The sequence below is a fragment of the Amblyraja radiata genome, chromosome 2 (genome assembly GCF_010909765.2).
Source record: "Amblyraja radiata isolate CabotCenter1 chromosome 2, sAmbRad1.1.pri, whole genome shotgun sequence".
Classification (NCBI taxonomy): domain Eukaryota; kingdom Metazoa; phylum Chordata; class Chondrichthyes; order Rajiformes; family Rajidae; genus Amblyraja; species Amblyraja radiata.
In genome coordinates this window covers 145,817,172-145,833,945 of record NC_045957.1, presented here as the reverse complement: position 1 = coordinate 145,833,945, position 16,774 = coordinate 145,817,172, and the positions used below count along the sequence as shown (strand labels likewise).

The following is a 16,774-nucleotide window of genomic DNA, read 5'->3' as shown; positions in this document are numbered from 1 at the left end:
GCCTCCTCCTGCCCCTATTTTCTATGTTTTCTATGTCCATTTCACTCCCCAGATGCTGCCTGACCCACTGAGTTCCTCCAGCAGTTTTTTTTTTTTTTGCTCAAAATTCCACCATCTGCAGTCTCTTGTGTTTCCGCTAGTTTTCAGAATCTTGATTCCCAATACACACATCCAAGTCCGTGCCATTTTCCTTTCAACTGTACAGACAGTCAATTCCCAGCAGCAAAACCTTGTTGATGCCTGTAGTGCACTTAGTTTAATGCAAATTGCTGGCCAGAGGAACTAAAGTTATGTGAAAATGCAGCAATTTCTCAGCCAAAGGCCCTTTCTATCGCAATGGTCAGTTTTCTCCACAATTCTCAGTTTCCTCCACTTGGGTGAGGAGATGAAGGAACGATTATGAAATTCAGTGACGCCAATCTGCCGTTCCACATGTCGGACCGCTCCTGTTAAAACACTATCCACAGGAAGTGAAGTACTCTCAGCACTTCTCTGCTTTTGTTCAGTTGCTTTTTTTAAGTCCTTCTCTCAACAACAGGAAACATGAGAGGTTCCTTTGGCTCTGATCTTCAACAGTGTGAAACTAAGGTGGATTACAGACCCCAAACGTAGTAGCACACTCGAACACAAGGATGTAACAGGTCTTGGTGTGAAAAGGGACATAATTAAGTGGCGCATGTGAATATCGCACACAATACAAGTGGAGCAAAGCGTGTCCTCTGTTGATTCATGTTCCTTCTCTGCCATATACGAGTAAGTCGTCAACTGGATCATCAATTCAGAGGATCTCCAAATCCGAGTCTCCAGCACAAGTTGGTTGCTATTAGTTGGCCTCCAGTCTGAAATCAAATTACTATGTACATATTTTGCTGGTGTCCATTTGGTTCCTTTTCATCCCAGTTACAAATATCAACTATGCTTCAAAGAAACCTTTCAGTCTGCAGCCAGACTGCAATTACAAAGGCCTTAACCATATACGTGAGCAAGTAAGCCGTTGGTTATGTCTTCTGGCATGTTTAAGATGTTGCTTCACATCATTATTTACGAAGTTGAGCCAGCTAAACTGCAGATTTCTATTCCTGAAATTTGCTTCTCCTGTGGCTGGGTGCACTTGACTGAAATTTGAGTTACTCTAATATTCAGAGCTGTCTCGTCTATGCTTTGTTGATTCATCAGTTTGTCTGTACTTTCAGCACCTTCAGCCCTGTACCCTGTTCAAATGATAGATAACATTGATTGAAGATTAGTACATTATATTCTGTTTTATCCAATGACAATCAAACAATAGATAACCAAAATAAATAGCTTATTTATTTTGGGGTCAAACAAATAACGTAGTTCAGTTTAAAAATAAACTTAATGACATTATTGCAGATCTACACTTTACAATGAGCAGCACAAATATCAGAGAGTAATCTGTTTCTGCGAAGCAGGAAGGGAGCGTGCAAAGGGGCAGCTAACCAAGGAATGTGCAACTGTAATCGGCCGCAGGGACAGCCAGGGCGATTGGAAGTGGAGTGCGAAATGCGAAGCATTTAGAAACATAGAAAATAGGTGCAGGAGTAGGCCATTCGGCCCTTTGAGCCTGCACCGCCATTCAATATGATCATGGCTGATCATCCAACTCAGTATCCTGTACCTGCCTTCTCTCCATACCCCCTGATCCCTTTAGCCACAAGGGCCACATCTAACTTCCTCTTAAATATAGCCAATGAACTAGCCTCAACTACTTTCTGTGGCAGAGAATTCCACAGATTCACCAATCTCTGTGTGGAAAAAAACATTCTCATCTCGGTCCTAAAAGACTTCCCCCTGATCCGTAAACTGTGACCCCTTGTTCTGGACTTCCGCAACATCGGGAACAATCTTCCTGCATCTAGCCTGTCCAACCCCTTAAGAAGTTTCTATAAGATCCCCGCTCAATCTTCTAAATTCCAGCGAGTACAAGCCGAGTCTATCCAGTCTTTCTTGTTGCAAAGCTGGAGGAGGCGTCGGAAAGCGAGAGAATCACATAGGGCTCAGGCGTATCAGGCGGCGAGGATAAGCAGCAAGGATCTGGAATGGGTGCATTTTTTGGGTCAGACAAGCTGGGATCGGAAGCATCAGGGTGAAGCAGAGTGGAAGGCTCTGAAAGGGTGGTCCGGCGGGGATTGTGTAGAATGAACCGTGAGCGAAGGGGCCACTAACCAAGGAATGCGTGACAGTAATCGGCCGCATGGTGGGGAGGAGAAGCGGGAGTAATTGGTGCCGGGGGGGGGGGGGGGGGGGGGGGCACTGCGGTAGAGGCGACAAGGACACACGCAGAAGCGACTGAGTGATGGGCTCTGGTCATTTGGTGGCAGATTGGGACAAGAGGACCAGGATGAGGTTTGAGTGTGGACCTAAAATGGACACAGATGGGTGGAGCCCAAGCTTAAAGGGCCTGTCCCACTTACGCGACCTTGGCTCGCAAATTACGCGATCTTGTGGTCGCTTAAGGCGTACGGGCACCGTATGGCCACGCGGGGCCGGTCCCACTTAGAAGCGCTGAGTTGTGCGGGGCTCCGAAATTCTGGCAGTGGCCGAAATCTTTGCGCGGCAACGGCCTGTCGGCACGCAGGCGCATTGCGGTCGTACGCAGCATCTTGACGGCGTACGCAGCGCCTTGACGGCGTTCTCCTAACGGGTGGCGTTGCGCGATGACGTCACCGCCCGGTGTGGCGTTGCGTGATGGCGTCACTACCCAACGCCGTGCGACGCCCAAATTCAGTCGGCCCGCCTCCTGCCCAGCTGATTGGTAAGTATGACGCAAATGACGTCACGCGCGGACCTCGCATGAACTCCGTTTCCGTTTGGTCGCGCCAAACTCATGCAGTCGCATGCAAGTGGGACAGGTCTTTAAGATGAAGCAGGTGCGAGGGAGACACTAACCACTAAGGGAGTAATAGGGATCGGCAGTAGGATGATTGGAAATGTGAAGAGCTGCTGGGTAACGAGCAGAATGGCAGAAGATAGACCCAAAATGCTGGAGTAACTCAGCGGGTCAGGCAGCATCTCTGGAGAGAAGGAATGGGTGTTCGGTGTAAAGCAGCATCTGCAGTTCCTCCCAGTGTCCAGGGGGGGAGCCGCGCAGGCCCGACCCACCCGCCGAACAACCGCGCCGCCGAAGACCGGAACGCGCCCCGGTCAGCCCGACTCGCCCGACGGGCCTCCCCCAGTGGACTGCGGACAAGCCGGGTGGCGAGGACATATTTTCCTTCCAAGGTAATCCCCAAAGCATCACTGACCTCGTTCAGCGTCACACTCGGGAGAGGAAGCTCCGCTGCATTCACTGCGAGGCCCCAGAACAGGAGAGCCTGGCGCACAATCAGACAGTGGGCTCAACAGCTCCATGCTGGGGGGATGAGTCACCAGAAGAAAGGGGTTCGGCTGGTCCAAGGGGCTGGTTGGGCAGGAGCCTAAACTGGACTCACACTGACTCTCCGAATCTTCAGAGACATGGTCGCTGCTATTGTCGTCATCAAATATCTCAGATGTCACTGGAAAAGAGGGAATTACGGGATATCAACTAGAATTCATAAAAAATTCAACATCGTGCAGCACCTAGCTGGATTGTACATTTCATAACTATCTCTTTTGATGAAGAAATTAAAAGAACATATGAAATGCTAGATCACTGAAGATCAGGGGATTAGTGACGTCTTCCTCGCCCTTTCTGGTTTCAATGTACAGAGTTTTTAATTATACAGAGCTTTTAATTGCAACCTCAAATATCAGATTAGCTATTTTATGTGCAAATACATTTCCTGTGTGGGAATGAATTTGTGGAGAAAATGGAAGTGCAGAACAGCACGATACACGAACAGGTTCTTCAGCCCACATTGGCTGCACTGAACATGATGATAAATTAAACTAATTCCATCTGTGTTTATATAGTCCATAATCTCTCGGGTCCCTGCCTATTCATTTGTCTAATAACCTCTTAAAACTACCACCACCACCATTCCTGACAGCACATTCCAGGCACCCACCACACCAAGTTTAAAAAATCTTGCCCCACACATCTCCTTTAATCATTCCCTCTCACAAAATCAATCAATTTCCTCAATTAATTTTTCCATCCTGGGAAAAAGGTTCCGACTGTCTACCAAATGAATGCTGCTCATAAATGTATATCAGGTCTCATCTCAGCCTCCAAAGCTCCGGAGAAAATAATCTAAGTTTATCCAACCTTCTTGTAGTTAATATAGCAAGTCACACTGTTCAGAGCTATGACGTTCCCCTTCATGTAATATAAAGGAAAGGCATTGAACTGCATCAGGCAGGATTTGGCCTGCTGCCAGGAATTATATCCGTGGTCCTCGCCTGCCTGAACCTTTTCTGGATTCAAAGAGCCGAGTGAGTTAACTCTTTGCATCCAGGAGGGCCATGAGGCAGAGCAGTCTGTTACGAGGTGAGAATGCCTCAAGCAGTATCAAGTCAAGTCAAGTTTATTCGTCACATACACATACGAGATGTGCAGTGAAATGAAAAGTGGCAATGCTCGCGGACTTTGTGCAAAAAGACAACCAAACAAACTACAAACAAAATGGAACAGAATCACATATGCTTTTACATGCTGTGGGCGGAAGGAAAAAGGGACTCTGCCCTCTGCCCTCTGAACATACAACAGGTGTCAAAGTCCTTTAAGTAAGTTTGAAACATCTCTGGAAGATATTGTGAGCAATTTTGGGCACCGTATCTGAGGATGGATGTACTGGCTTTGGGGAGGGTCCAGAGGAGGTTTACAAGAATGATCCCAGGAATGTGTGAGTTAACATATCACGAGAGTTTGTCGGCACCGGGCCTGTACTCGCTGGAGTTGAGAAGAATGAGGGGGGACCTTGTTGAAACATACAGAATAGTGAAAGGCTTGGATCGAGTGGATGTGGAGCAGATGTTTCCACTAGTGGCAGAGTCTAGGAATAGAAGTCATAGCTTCAGAATTAAAGGACGTTCTTTTAGGAAGGAGATGAGGAGAAATTTCTTTAGTCAGAGGGTGGTGAATCTGTGGAATTCTTTGCCACAGAATGCTGTAGAGGCCATCAGTATATATATTTATGGCAGAGATAGAGAGATTTTTCATTAATACAGGTGTCATGAGGTTATGGGGAGAAGGCAGGAGAATGGGGTTCGGATGGAGAGATAGATCAGCCATGATTGAATGGCGGAGTAGACCTGATGTGCTGAATGGCCTAATTCTACTATCAACTTATGATCTTATGAAGAGACGTTGAACATAGAACATAAAACAATAGTGTAGGAAGGAACTGCAGATGCTGGTTTACACCATAGACACAAAATGCTGGAGTAACTCAGCGGGACAGGCAACATCTCTGGAGGTAAGGAATGGGTGATGTTTTGAGTCTTAACCCCATTCACCTGCCTTCTGCCCATAACCTTTGACTACCTTACTAATCAAGAAATTCCGTTTTAAAGATACTTTAAAAAGATGTGGCCACCACAGCGGTCTGTGGCAATGAATGCCTCCCCGAAAGATGCCTCTTCTGTCAGAGGCTGATGCTGCACTGAAGAAGGCAGCTGAGATAACACGTCAGTGGTGGGACCAGAAAGCACAGACTTTTGATTCAGAATGCACGATGACAAAGCACTGCTCCAGATCGGAAACAAAGATCTTCAGAATTACTCCCTTCATTGTTTACCCTGGGGGCAGATTCACACAATATAGCACATTGTTATTGAAAGACCCTCGCTAAGATCCAAAAATGGGCACAGCAGTTCACAAGAGAATGACGATTGGTGGTGTTCAGGCAAGTTTGAAGTAAAACAATGAACAATGATGATTTGCGTGCGTTGTGTTTGCAAGGCTGGGCGACGGAAAGTAATTCAAAATAACACACAATGTGATGCATTTATCAAAAGTCACATGAATGAAACCACAAATGGTCCTTCCTACCCAAACATTAAGATTAATGGTACATTCCTTCAAATTTAATCTGATTATTGTATCGTGTTGGTCACCCCGACTGATCGCTCCCGTTCTACAAATCCCTTTGGAATGCTTTTCTCTATTAAGACCTGTGTATAAAAATGAGTTGTTGCATTTGCAACGTGAAGATCAGCAATGCACTGACTGGCACACTCATAGTCACATTAAACACGACTCAGATTTCTTGGCAGCTCAGCCCTGTGTATCATCTCCAACTCTTTGTTCCTCCTCCATTGTTACATCAATTGTGTGGCTACAATTAAGCAATCAAGCCTTGTGGTCACCCCACTAGCCGCCAAATACAACACATAATCCTCCGCCATTTCCGCCACCTCCAACGTGACCCCACCACTCGCCACATCTTCCCATCTCCCCCCATGTCTGCCTTCCGCAAAGACCGCTTCCTCCGCAACTCCCTCGGCAATTCTTCCCTTCCCTCCCGCACCACCCCCTCCCCGGGCACTTTCCGTTGCAACCGCAAGAAATGCAACACCTGTCCCTTCACCTCCCCCCTCGACTCCATTCAAGGACCCAAGCAGTCGTTCCAGGTGCGACAAAGGTTCACCTGTATCTCCTCCAACCTCATCTACTGCATCCGCTGCTCTAGATGTCAGCTGATTTACATCGGGGAGACCAAGCGTAGGTTGGGCGATCGATTCGCCGAACACCTCCGCTCAGTCCGCAATAACCTACCTGAACTCCCGGTGGCTCAGCACTTCAACTCCCCCTCCCATTCCCAATCCGACCTCTCTGTCCTGGGTCTCCTCCATTGCCAGAGTGAGCAACAGCGGAAATTGGAGGAACAGCACCTCATATTCCGTCTGGGGACCTTGCGTCCGTATGGCATTAACATTGAATTCTCCCAATTTTGCTAGCCCTTGCTGTCTCCTCCTCTTCCTTAACCCTCTAGCTGTCTCCTCCCACCCTCCCATCCGCCCGCCCTCGGGCTCCTCCCCCTCCTCCCCTTTTCCTTCTTTCTCCCACCCCCCATCAGTCTGAAGAAGGGTTTCGGCCCGAAACGTCGCCTATTTCCTTCGCTCCATAGATGCTGCTGCACCCGCTGAGTTTCCCCAGCAATTTTGTGTACCTTGTGGTCACATCTATTGTTTCTATTTCAACGAGGCATCAAATAGTTAATTGAATCTGACAGCGACTTGTGTGAAAGTGAGCTCTACGAATTGTGTGAGTAAATATTTGTGGTCTGTTGGGTATCTTTAATTTGCAGTCAACTTGCATTTTAGCCACATTCAACATTTACTCTGCTTTTTGGACTCGGATTTATTTTTAAGAATTTTCTCTTTGCACACAAGTGGTAGAGTTGCTGCCTTACAGCGCCAGAGACCCAGGTTCGATCCTGACTACGAATGCTGTCTCCACGGCATTTGTACGTTCTCCCCGTGACTGCCTGGGTTTCTCCAGGATCTCCGGTTTCCTTGGCTAATTGGTTCATTGGCTTGGTATAATTGTAAATTGTCACGGGTGTGTGGAGGATAGTGCTCGTGTGCGGGAATCGTTGGTCAGTGCAGACTCAGTGGGCCAAAGGCCAAGTTCTATCTCAACTAAACTAAATTAAAATGCTAGCTTCCCTTGCCTAGAGTCATACAGCATGGAAATAGACACATGGTCCCAACCTGTTCATGCCGACCACAATGCCCCATCTAAGCTTATCCCATTTGTCCGCATTTGGCCCATATCCCTCTAACCCATTGTCTTGTTAAAATGTATTTTAAATGTTGTTATAATATCTGCATCAGCTACTTCCAATGGCAGCTTCCATATACCCACACCGATTAAATCTTTCCCCTCTCACCTTACACCTCCCATCAAGGGCAGATTTTTAAATACTGACCATACCCATGCAGGCAGCACAGCGGTAGAGTTACTGCCTTACAGCGCCAGAGACCCAGGTTCGATCCTGACCACGGGTGCTTGTCTGTACAGAGTTTGTATGTTCTCCCCATGACATGTGTGGGTTTTCTCCGGGATTTCCAGTTTTCCCCCCGACACTCCAAAGATTTGTAGGCTAATTAGCTTTGGAGAAATTGTAAATTGTCCCTAGTGGATAACGTTAGTGTGCAGGGATCGCTGGTCGGAGCGGACTCAATGGGCCACAGGGCCTGATTCCACGCTGTATTTCTAAACTAAACCACAATCAATTTTAGAATCTTTACTTCCAAGTATTAGTTCCAAGTATTTGAGCAAGGAAAGTGTGATGATAGTGTACAATAGTGTACAATATGCAGAAGTGGTGTCTGCAGCTGGAAGTGCAACCAAAATGGGAAGTGGGTTAGAATTTCACATCCTAGCAACACAAAAGTTACTTGTAACATAGAGACAAAGCAATGATTCAGGGGTATAACCAGACTCACCGGATAACTCATCGGGGTCTGTCTTCAGGCTGGATAAATCTTCGAGAGAGTTTTCATTTCCCTCAGCACCAACCCCTCGCCCTCTGGGTCCAATAACGTTGGAACGCCTCCTCTCGTGAATCTCATCAGAGATCATCTCCAGGTTCTTCAAGGCAGCTCTATACTCCCCTTTGGCCGAAGACAGCTTGGTCTGCAGTTCATCCACATTCTTCTTCAGTTGCTGTCAAGAGGATTTAAACCAGCAATCAGTTTACACTCAGCGGCAACTTCAGGTAGCCCCGGCATTCCCTCTCTCTCTCTCTCTCTATCCCTCCCCCATCCATGTCGCACTAACTGCTCGGTTTCTCCTAACAAACAGGTAACAATGGCCTGTTTCCTTTATCATGGTTACTTTTTTGCATCTTTCATTCATTGTTCTTTATCTCTCTACATCATCACCCAGACCTCTCATTTCCCTCATCCCTAACTAGTCTGAAGAGTCTCGACCCAAAACATCACCCATTCCTTCTCTCCAGAGATGCTACCCGTCCCGCTGAGTTACTCCAGCTTTTTGTGTCTATCTTCGATATAAATGGCCTGCTGTACTGTGTTACTGAAGATTTTTGGATCTTAAACTCATGGTTAGAATCAAATGAAGGGAACTTATATTTCACATATACAAGTTGCAAAGAATCTGCAGCAGGTTCACTAGATATTTGGCCCAATATAACTGCGAGCATTCATACTCGTCCCCTCCACTACTTGCCACATCTCACTTTACTCTGCATTATTCAAATATCTTTGCCCCTATTTACAATCAATCCTCTCTTCTGGTAGATGGACACAAAGTGTCGGAGTAACTCAGCGGGTCAGGCAGCATCTCAGAAGAAAATGGATGGGTGACTTTTTGGGTCAGAACGGAAAGTAGAGGGGTGGGTGGGGGGGACTGGAGGTAGGGAATGGCCAGAACTAATTAGGGGCAGCAACAGATGACCAAGGAAGGGTGCAGCCCGTTAAAGGTCCATTGTTGGCTGGGAAAGGTGTGAGAACGAGGTGCTGGGGAAGAGGTGCCAGGGGCTCTATGGTGATTCCACCTGCTCTCTGGCTCTGCAATCTCTCTCTGCTTCCTCTCTTCTGGTGCATCAGTGTTATCTGCTCCAATCTATTTCATTAATACATCTACATTGCCTCATCGAGGAATTCTAACAGTTCCACCTTCTCGCTATTCGTAATGTTACTGACAATGCGACCTTAATGCATGTAGTCCTACAGACTATACCATATAATATAACCATATAACAATTACAGCACGGAAACAGGCCATCTCAGCCCTTCTAGTCCGTGCCGAACACTTACTCTCACCTAGTCCCATCTACCCGCACTCAGACCATAACCCTCCATTCCTTTCCCGTCCATATACCTATCCAATTTATTTTTAAATGATAAAATCGAACCTGCCTCCACCACTTCCACTGGAAGCTCATTCCACACAGCTACCACTCTCTGAGTAAAGAAGTTCCTCCTCATGTTACCCCTAAACTTCTGTCCCTTCATTCTCATGTCATGTCCTCTTGTTTGAATCGTCCCTACTCTCAATTGGAAAAGCTTATCCACGTCAACTCTGTCTATCCCTCTCATCATTTTAAAGACTTCTATCAAGTCACCTGATTCTGCGGCTTGGCACGGACACTTTAATAACTGGCACTGGCCACTCAAATCAGCTGCCCCGGACATTTTTATGATTGGTTTTACTGTATTTTGTTTTGTTTTTTTGTTTTTTTTTGGTTTTAAATTAAAAAAATTAAATTTCTTTATTTATATAGCACATTTTTAGTCAATTTGCATTGACCCCAAAGTGCTTCACATAATTACATCCACACACACAGGCAAAGGTGGGTGAAGTGTCTTGCCCAAGGACACAACGACAGTATGCACTGCAAGCGGGATTCGAACCAGCTACCTTCCGGTTGCCAGCCGAACACTTAGCCCATTGTGCCATCTGTCGTCCCTGTATTACTGTATTTTAACGTTGTTGTTTTACCTGCTTTTAACTATTTATACTGTTCCATCAGGGACTGGATTGTTTTTATGTGTGAAATGTTTTAAATTTCATGTGCGATGCTCCGGTATTCCCTGGGAAACGTCTTTTTATTTTGCACTGTACAACTGTTGCTTGCAAGATGACAATAAAGGTTGATTGATTGATTGATTGATTGAAGTCCTCCCTTAACCTTCTGCGCTCCAAAGAATAAAGACCTAACTTGTTCAACATTTCTCTGTAACTTAGTTGCTGAAACCCAGGCAACATTCTAGTAAATCTCCTCAGTACTCTCTCTATTCTGTTGACATCTTTCCTATAATTAGGCGACCAAAATTGTACACCATACTCCAGAATTGGCCTCACCAATGCCTTGTACAATTTTAACATTACATCCCAACTTCTATACTCAATGCTCTGAATTATAAAGGCCAGCACACCAAAAGCTTCCTTTACCACCCTATCTACATGAGATTCCACCTTCAGGGAACTGTGCACAGTTATTCCTAGATCCCTCTGTTCAACTGCATTCCTCAATTTGCTACCATACTTGCAAACATATTGTGTACATTTATGATTTACATATCAAAAATAACTGCATTTCACCCCGTCGCTGTCCCAGGATCTGGGTTTCTTTTATCACCAGATATACTGCCCCTGAATTCTGGCTAAGTTGAAGAGAACTTCACGTCTGTGCTCACCTCCATCTGCAGGTAGTATTTCGCTTTCAGTTCAAAGTATGGCCTACACAAGAGACAGAAAATACACATTATTACAAGTGAAATCATTCTGTCACAGCTTCTGGACTCCTTGAAGTACACGTGGATGTGTTGGGTAGAGAGCAGAATACTGGGGAGTGGAGAAAGCATTTTGGATTCACAAGGATAGTGGATAGTGAAAGACTTCAACTGAGTGGATGTGGAGAGGATGTTTCCACTAGTGGGAGAGTCTAGGACCAGAGGCCATAACCTCAGAATTAAAGGATGTTCCTTTAGGAAGGAGATGAGGAGAAATTTATTTAGTCAGAGGGTGGTGAATCTGTGGAATTCTTTGCCACGGAAGGCTGTAGAGGCCAAGTCAATGGGTATTTTTTAAGGCAGAGATAGATAGATTCTTGATTAGTGTGGCTGTCAGGGGTTATGAGGAGAAGACAGGAGAATGGGGTTAGGAGGGAGAGATAGATCAGCCATGATTGAATGGCGGAGTAGACCCAATGGGCTGAATGGCCTAATTCTGCTCCTATGACTTATGATCTTATGAAGGTGAGAGAGTATTGCAGAACTCACTTGGATTTATTTATGCTTCGCTTCAGTTTCTTCTCAAGTTGCTTCATCCTGCTCATTGCTGCATTGTACTTCATGGCCGTGTCTTTGTGCAGCAGCTCACTCCTCGTCTTGGTCTGTTCTGCTTCCATAACCTACGTAGTATAGGAAATTAATTGGATGAGTAAGCTCCAATTTGCACGGTAAAAACACCCGATTGCAAATAGTTTGCACAAAAAGCCCGTTGTCCCACTTTCGCCCATCGAGTCTGCACTGGCTTTCAACTAACCATTTAAATTAAACCTACATTTATCCCATTCTGTTCCCCCCACATTCTCATCAATTAGGAGGGTGGCACGGCTGGAGGAGGCGATGCTTTACAGCGGCAGAATCCCGGGTTCGATCCCGACCTCGGGCGCCGTCTCTGTGAAGTTCGCACGTTCTCCCTGTGACTGCGCGGATACTCTTTGATGCCCCCGGTTGCCTCATACATCCCAAATACGTGTGGGTTTGTCAGCTAATTGGCCACTGTAAAGTTGCCCAAATGTGTAGGGAGTGGATGAGAAAGCGGGATAACATAGAACTAGTATCATAACAAAAGGATTTGAGTATAGGAGCAGGGAGGTTCTACTGCTGTTGTACAGGGTCTTGGTGAGACCACACCTGGAGTATTGCGTACAGTTTTGGTCCCCTAATCTGAGGAAAGACATTCTTGCTATAGAGGGAGTACAGAGAAGGTTCACCAGACTGATTCCTGGGATGTCAGGACTTTCATATGAAGAAAGACTGGATAGACTCGGCTTGTACTCGCTAGAATTTAGAAGATTGAGGGGGGATCTTATAGAAACTTACAAAATTCTTAAGGGGTTGGACAGGCTAGATGCAGGAAGATTGTTCACGATGTTGGGGATGTCCAGAACAAGGGGTCACAGTTTAATGATAAGTGGGAAGTCTTTTAGGACCGAGATGAGAAAAACATTTTTTACACAGAGAGTGGTGAATCTCTGGAATTCTCTGCCACAGAAGGTAATTGAGGCCAGTTCATTGGCTATATTTAAGAGGGAGTTAGATGTGGCCCATGTGGCTAAAAGGATCAGGGGGTATGGAGAGAAGGCAGGTACAGGATACTGAGTTGGATGATCAGCCATGATCATAATGAATGGCAATGCTGGCTCAAAGGGCTGAATGGCCTACTCCTGCACCTATTTTCTATGTTTCTATCAATAGGTGTTTCATGGTCGGCATGGACTCGGTGGACTGAAGGGCCTGTTTCCATCCTGTATCTTTAAAATAAACTCTCTCAAGATTCTGCCACTCAATTGGCACAATTGTCAGTGGTCAATTAACCACTAACACCAGGAGCAGGAGCTGACATAACCAGTTCAGGTCTGAGGAATATAATCAGGTGTCCTTTCCATGATCTATAGAAGCTACAGTACATGCTGCCTTATCAAAACTTAGCTTGTTTAAATGTTGGTCCCAAAAGAAACTGCAAGAATCACACTGCTTTTGATTTCTTTCTGCACTCTGATCTTCCCATCCAACCCCACAAAGTATTGAAAGATACAGCATGGAAACAGGCCCTGCAGCCCACTGAGTCCACGCTGACCGTTGATCACCCAGTCACACTGGTTCTGTGTTATCCTACTTTCTCATCCACCCCCTACACACTAGAGGCAATGTATAGAAGGCAACCTACAAATCTACAAACCCACACATCTTTGGAATGTGGGAGGAAACCAATGCACCCGGAGGAAGCCCACGCAATCACAGGGAGAACGTGCAAACTCCACACAGACAAGTCAAGTAAAGTAAAGTAGCCTTTATTGTCATTCAGACCTTTGGTCTGAACGAAATTTCGTTGCCTTGCAGTATACATATAATAAAAATGACAAAAACACAAGATAAACACAAATTTAACATCCATCACAGTGAGTTCACCAGGCACCTCCTCACTGTGATGGAAGGCAAAAATCTTAAAGTCCTTGTCTCTTCCCTCCTTGTTCTCCCTCTGCTCCGAGGCGACCTGTGAGCTCCCGACGCTGTCGTCCACCGAGGTCAGGTCGCCGCCGGAACGCCACAGCTCCGATATCGGGTCGCCGCTGCCGCTGCCCCCGGAACGCCACAGCTCCGATATCGGGTCGCCGCTGCCGCTGCCCCCGGAACGCCACAGCTCCGATATCGGGTCACCGCTGCCGCTGCCCCCGGAACGCCACAGCTCCGATATCGGGTCGCCGCTGCCGCCGGAACGCCACAGCTTCGATGCCGAGTCGCCGCTGCCGCCGGAACGCCACAGCTCCGATGTTGCCGCTGGAACGCTGCCCCAGCTCCGAGGCCGCCAGCTCCGCCATTAGGCCTCGGCGCAGACGGAGACGGACACGGGGGATACGACAAGAGAAGTCGCATCCCCCCGAAGGAAGAGACCAAAAACATTTGAGGTCTTGTTCAAACTCGGGTCTCTGGAGTTGCGAGGCACCACTGTGCTGCCATGTATATTTATTTATACATTGAAATTAAAACGTCAGAACCATTCACTGTTCTTTGGCCGAATGGCCTAATCCTGCACCTATTTTTTTAAATATGTTTTATGTTAAACCAGATGCTAAATCAGATGCTATATGTTAAACCAGATTTATTGGTTAATTTGCTTGGTATAATTGTAAATTGTCCCCAGAGTGAGTGACAGTGTAAGTGTGCAGGAATCACTGGTCGGCACGGAAACATTGGGCCATGGGGCCTGTTTCCCTGCTGTAACTAAACTAAAAGTGTGGGCACATGTGTAATGATTGAAAGTGAGTCACTCAAGACGTGCGGTGGATTTCTGCTTTTCTGCTCTGCATTGATAGATAATTATGTTGAGGTCAGGAATTCCATGGAAACTTACCCACAACTTGTAATGTTCAAGTTTTAATTAGAATCTAGGAAGTGGGCCTACTTGCACACATTTCAAGTCAAGTCAAGTCAAGTCATCATGTATCATACTTCATCATGTATCGAAGTAGTCAAGAGTGTCTAATTGTCATGTATGGACAATTAAATTCTTACTTGCTGCAGCTTTACAGGCACATTAATGTAATAACACATAAATAAAATCAACAATCAATAATGTAATAAATTTAAAATCAGTAACGGAGACACAAAGCGCTGAAGCAACTCAACAGGTCAGGATGGATCTCAGTTAAACATGGATAGGTGACGTTTTGGGTAGAGTCTGATGTGAGTCTGAAGAAGGTCCCAACCCAAAACGTCAGCTATCTATGTTTTCCTGAGTTACTTCAGCCTGTGAGGCAGCATCTCTACCACTGCACCATTGTACCACCCCTTCAGGTTGGGAAGATACCGTTCTTAAATCTGGGCGTCCGAGCTTTCGAGATCCTAGAAGAGAGAAGAGGGAATGGCCAGGGTGAAGACTTTCAGTCTTCGCCATGCAACATAGCATTGTTTTCTCAGCCTTCCTGCCAACAGAGGGGCAAACCCCATGTTTTGGGCACAAGACTGTAAGAAGCAGGTTGACACAAAATGCTGGAGTAACTCAGCGGGACAGGCAGCATCTCTGGAGAGAAGGAATGAGTGACGTTTCGGATCGAGACCCTTCTTCAGACTGATCCTTCTCTTCAGAGATGCTGTCTGTCCTGCTGAGTTACTCCAGCATTTATGTGTCTACCTGTGATTTAAACCAGCACCTTCAGTTCTTTCCTACACTGTAAAAGGCAGACCTATTTTGACTCGCATTCCTGCCCCACTTTTCAGGGATTAATAGACCTTTATTAATCCCAGAAGGGAAATTAATCTGCCAACACAAGATACATGAAACATGAATTTAAAGTGAAGTTGAAAAGAATAGGAATGTGCAGAGATTGGGGGGGGGGGGGTAGTCAGTCTCAGTAAATTTCAGAGGTTCAATATCCTGGGAGATCACAATTCACTCATCTCAATTCTAAATTGCAGTAACTTTGTCGTGAGAGTGGAGTTCATTGCCACAGACAGCTGTGGAGGCCAAGTCAATAGATATTTGAAGGCTGAGAGACAGATTATTGATTAGTACGGGTGTCAGGGGTTATGGGGCGAAGGCAGGAGAATGGGGTTGAGATGTACAGATAGATCAGCCATGATTGAATGGCGGAGTAGGCTTGATGGGGCCAAATGGCCTAATTCTGCCCCTAAAACCTATGAATTTATTAACTTCAATCCTGGTTCAAGCCACCTCAGCTGCCAGGTGAAAGGACACAAAGTGCTGGAGTAATTCAGAAGGTCAGGCAGCATCTCTGGTGGAAATGGATAAGTGATGTTTCGGGTCGAAACCATTCAGACATTTCAAGGGAATGTAATTTCTTCAACCGCCGCATCAATCCCTTGAAAGTCCCTACACTGACAGGTGGCATTTATTAACTAGGGAGGAAGAAACTCACAGAATAGTGAAAGGCCTGGATATAGTGGATGTGGAGAGGATGCTTCCACTAGTGGGAGAGTCTAGGACCAGAGGTCATAGCCTCTGAATTAATAGACGTTCCTTTAGGAAGGAGATGAGGAGGAATTTATTTTGTGAGGGTGGTGAATCTGTGTAATTCATTGCCACAGAAGGCTGTGGAGGCCAAGTCTGGATGTTTTTAAGGCAGAGATAGATAGATTCTTGATTAGTACGAGTGTCAGGTTATGCAGAGAAGGCAGGAGAATGAGGTTAGGAGGGTGAGATAGATCAGCAATGATTGAATGGCAGAGTAGACTTGATGGGCCAAATGACCTAATTCTGCTCCTATCACATGAAAAGTAGATGAAGAAATTCCTCTCAATGACTCAGTACAATATGAGGATTTCCTCTTTCTTAGTCACTGGTCTGATAAAGCAAGAACATGTTATGTTACGTCACTGACATAAGTTAAAGAGCTTTACAAAATGTTTGATTAACATAGAACCAAATGCCACAGACAACCAACTAGTATTGGCATTGTTCATAAAATTATTTCTATGCCTTAATGGCCATATATTTGGAAGCCAGTCTCGGCTAGCAACTGGGGATGGTACATTGCAAATTCTAGATATTACTCAGAAGGCAAAGCTTGTGCCGAGAAACCAATCGGATTAATTTCCTCCCATAGATTATGGAAGCAGAACACAAGTCATAGAATTAAAAAAGACACATTCTTGAAGTGCAACTCGG

General features: G+C 45.9%; 1 protein-coding gene across 1 annotated transcript in view; it reads right to left on the bottom strand.

The window, feature by feature from the left end:
* sh3bp5 (SH3 domain binding protein 5) overlaps nucleotides 1–16,774 on the bottom strand; it is a 61,149-nt gene continuing 44,375 nt past the window's right edge. The window contains exons 5-9 of the mRNA XM_033016873.1: nucleotides 11,641–11,771; nucleotides 11,056–11,098; nucleotides 8,338–8,557; nucleotides 3,267–3,518; nucleotides 1–1,211 (exon numbers count right to left, since the gene is read on the bottom strand). Coding sequence (XP_032872764.1) covers nucleotides 1,042–1,211; nucleotides 3,267–3,518; nucleotides 8,338–8,557; nucleotides 11,056–11,098; nucleotides 11,641–11,771 — 816 coding nt within the window. The 3' untranslated portion in view covers nucleotides 1–1,041. The remainder of the gene's footprint in view (nucleotides 1,212–3,266; nucleotides 3,519–8,337; nucleotides 8,558–11,055; nucleotides 11,099–11,640; nucleotides 11,772–16,774) is intronic.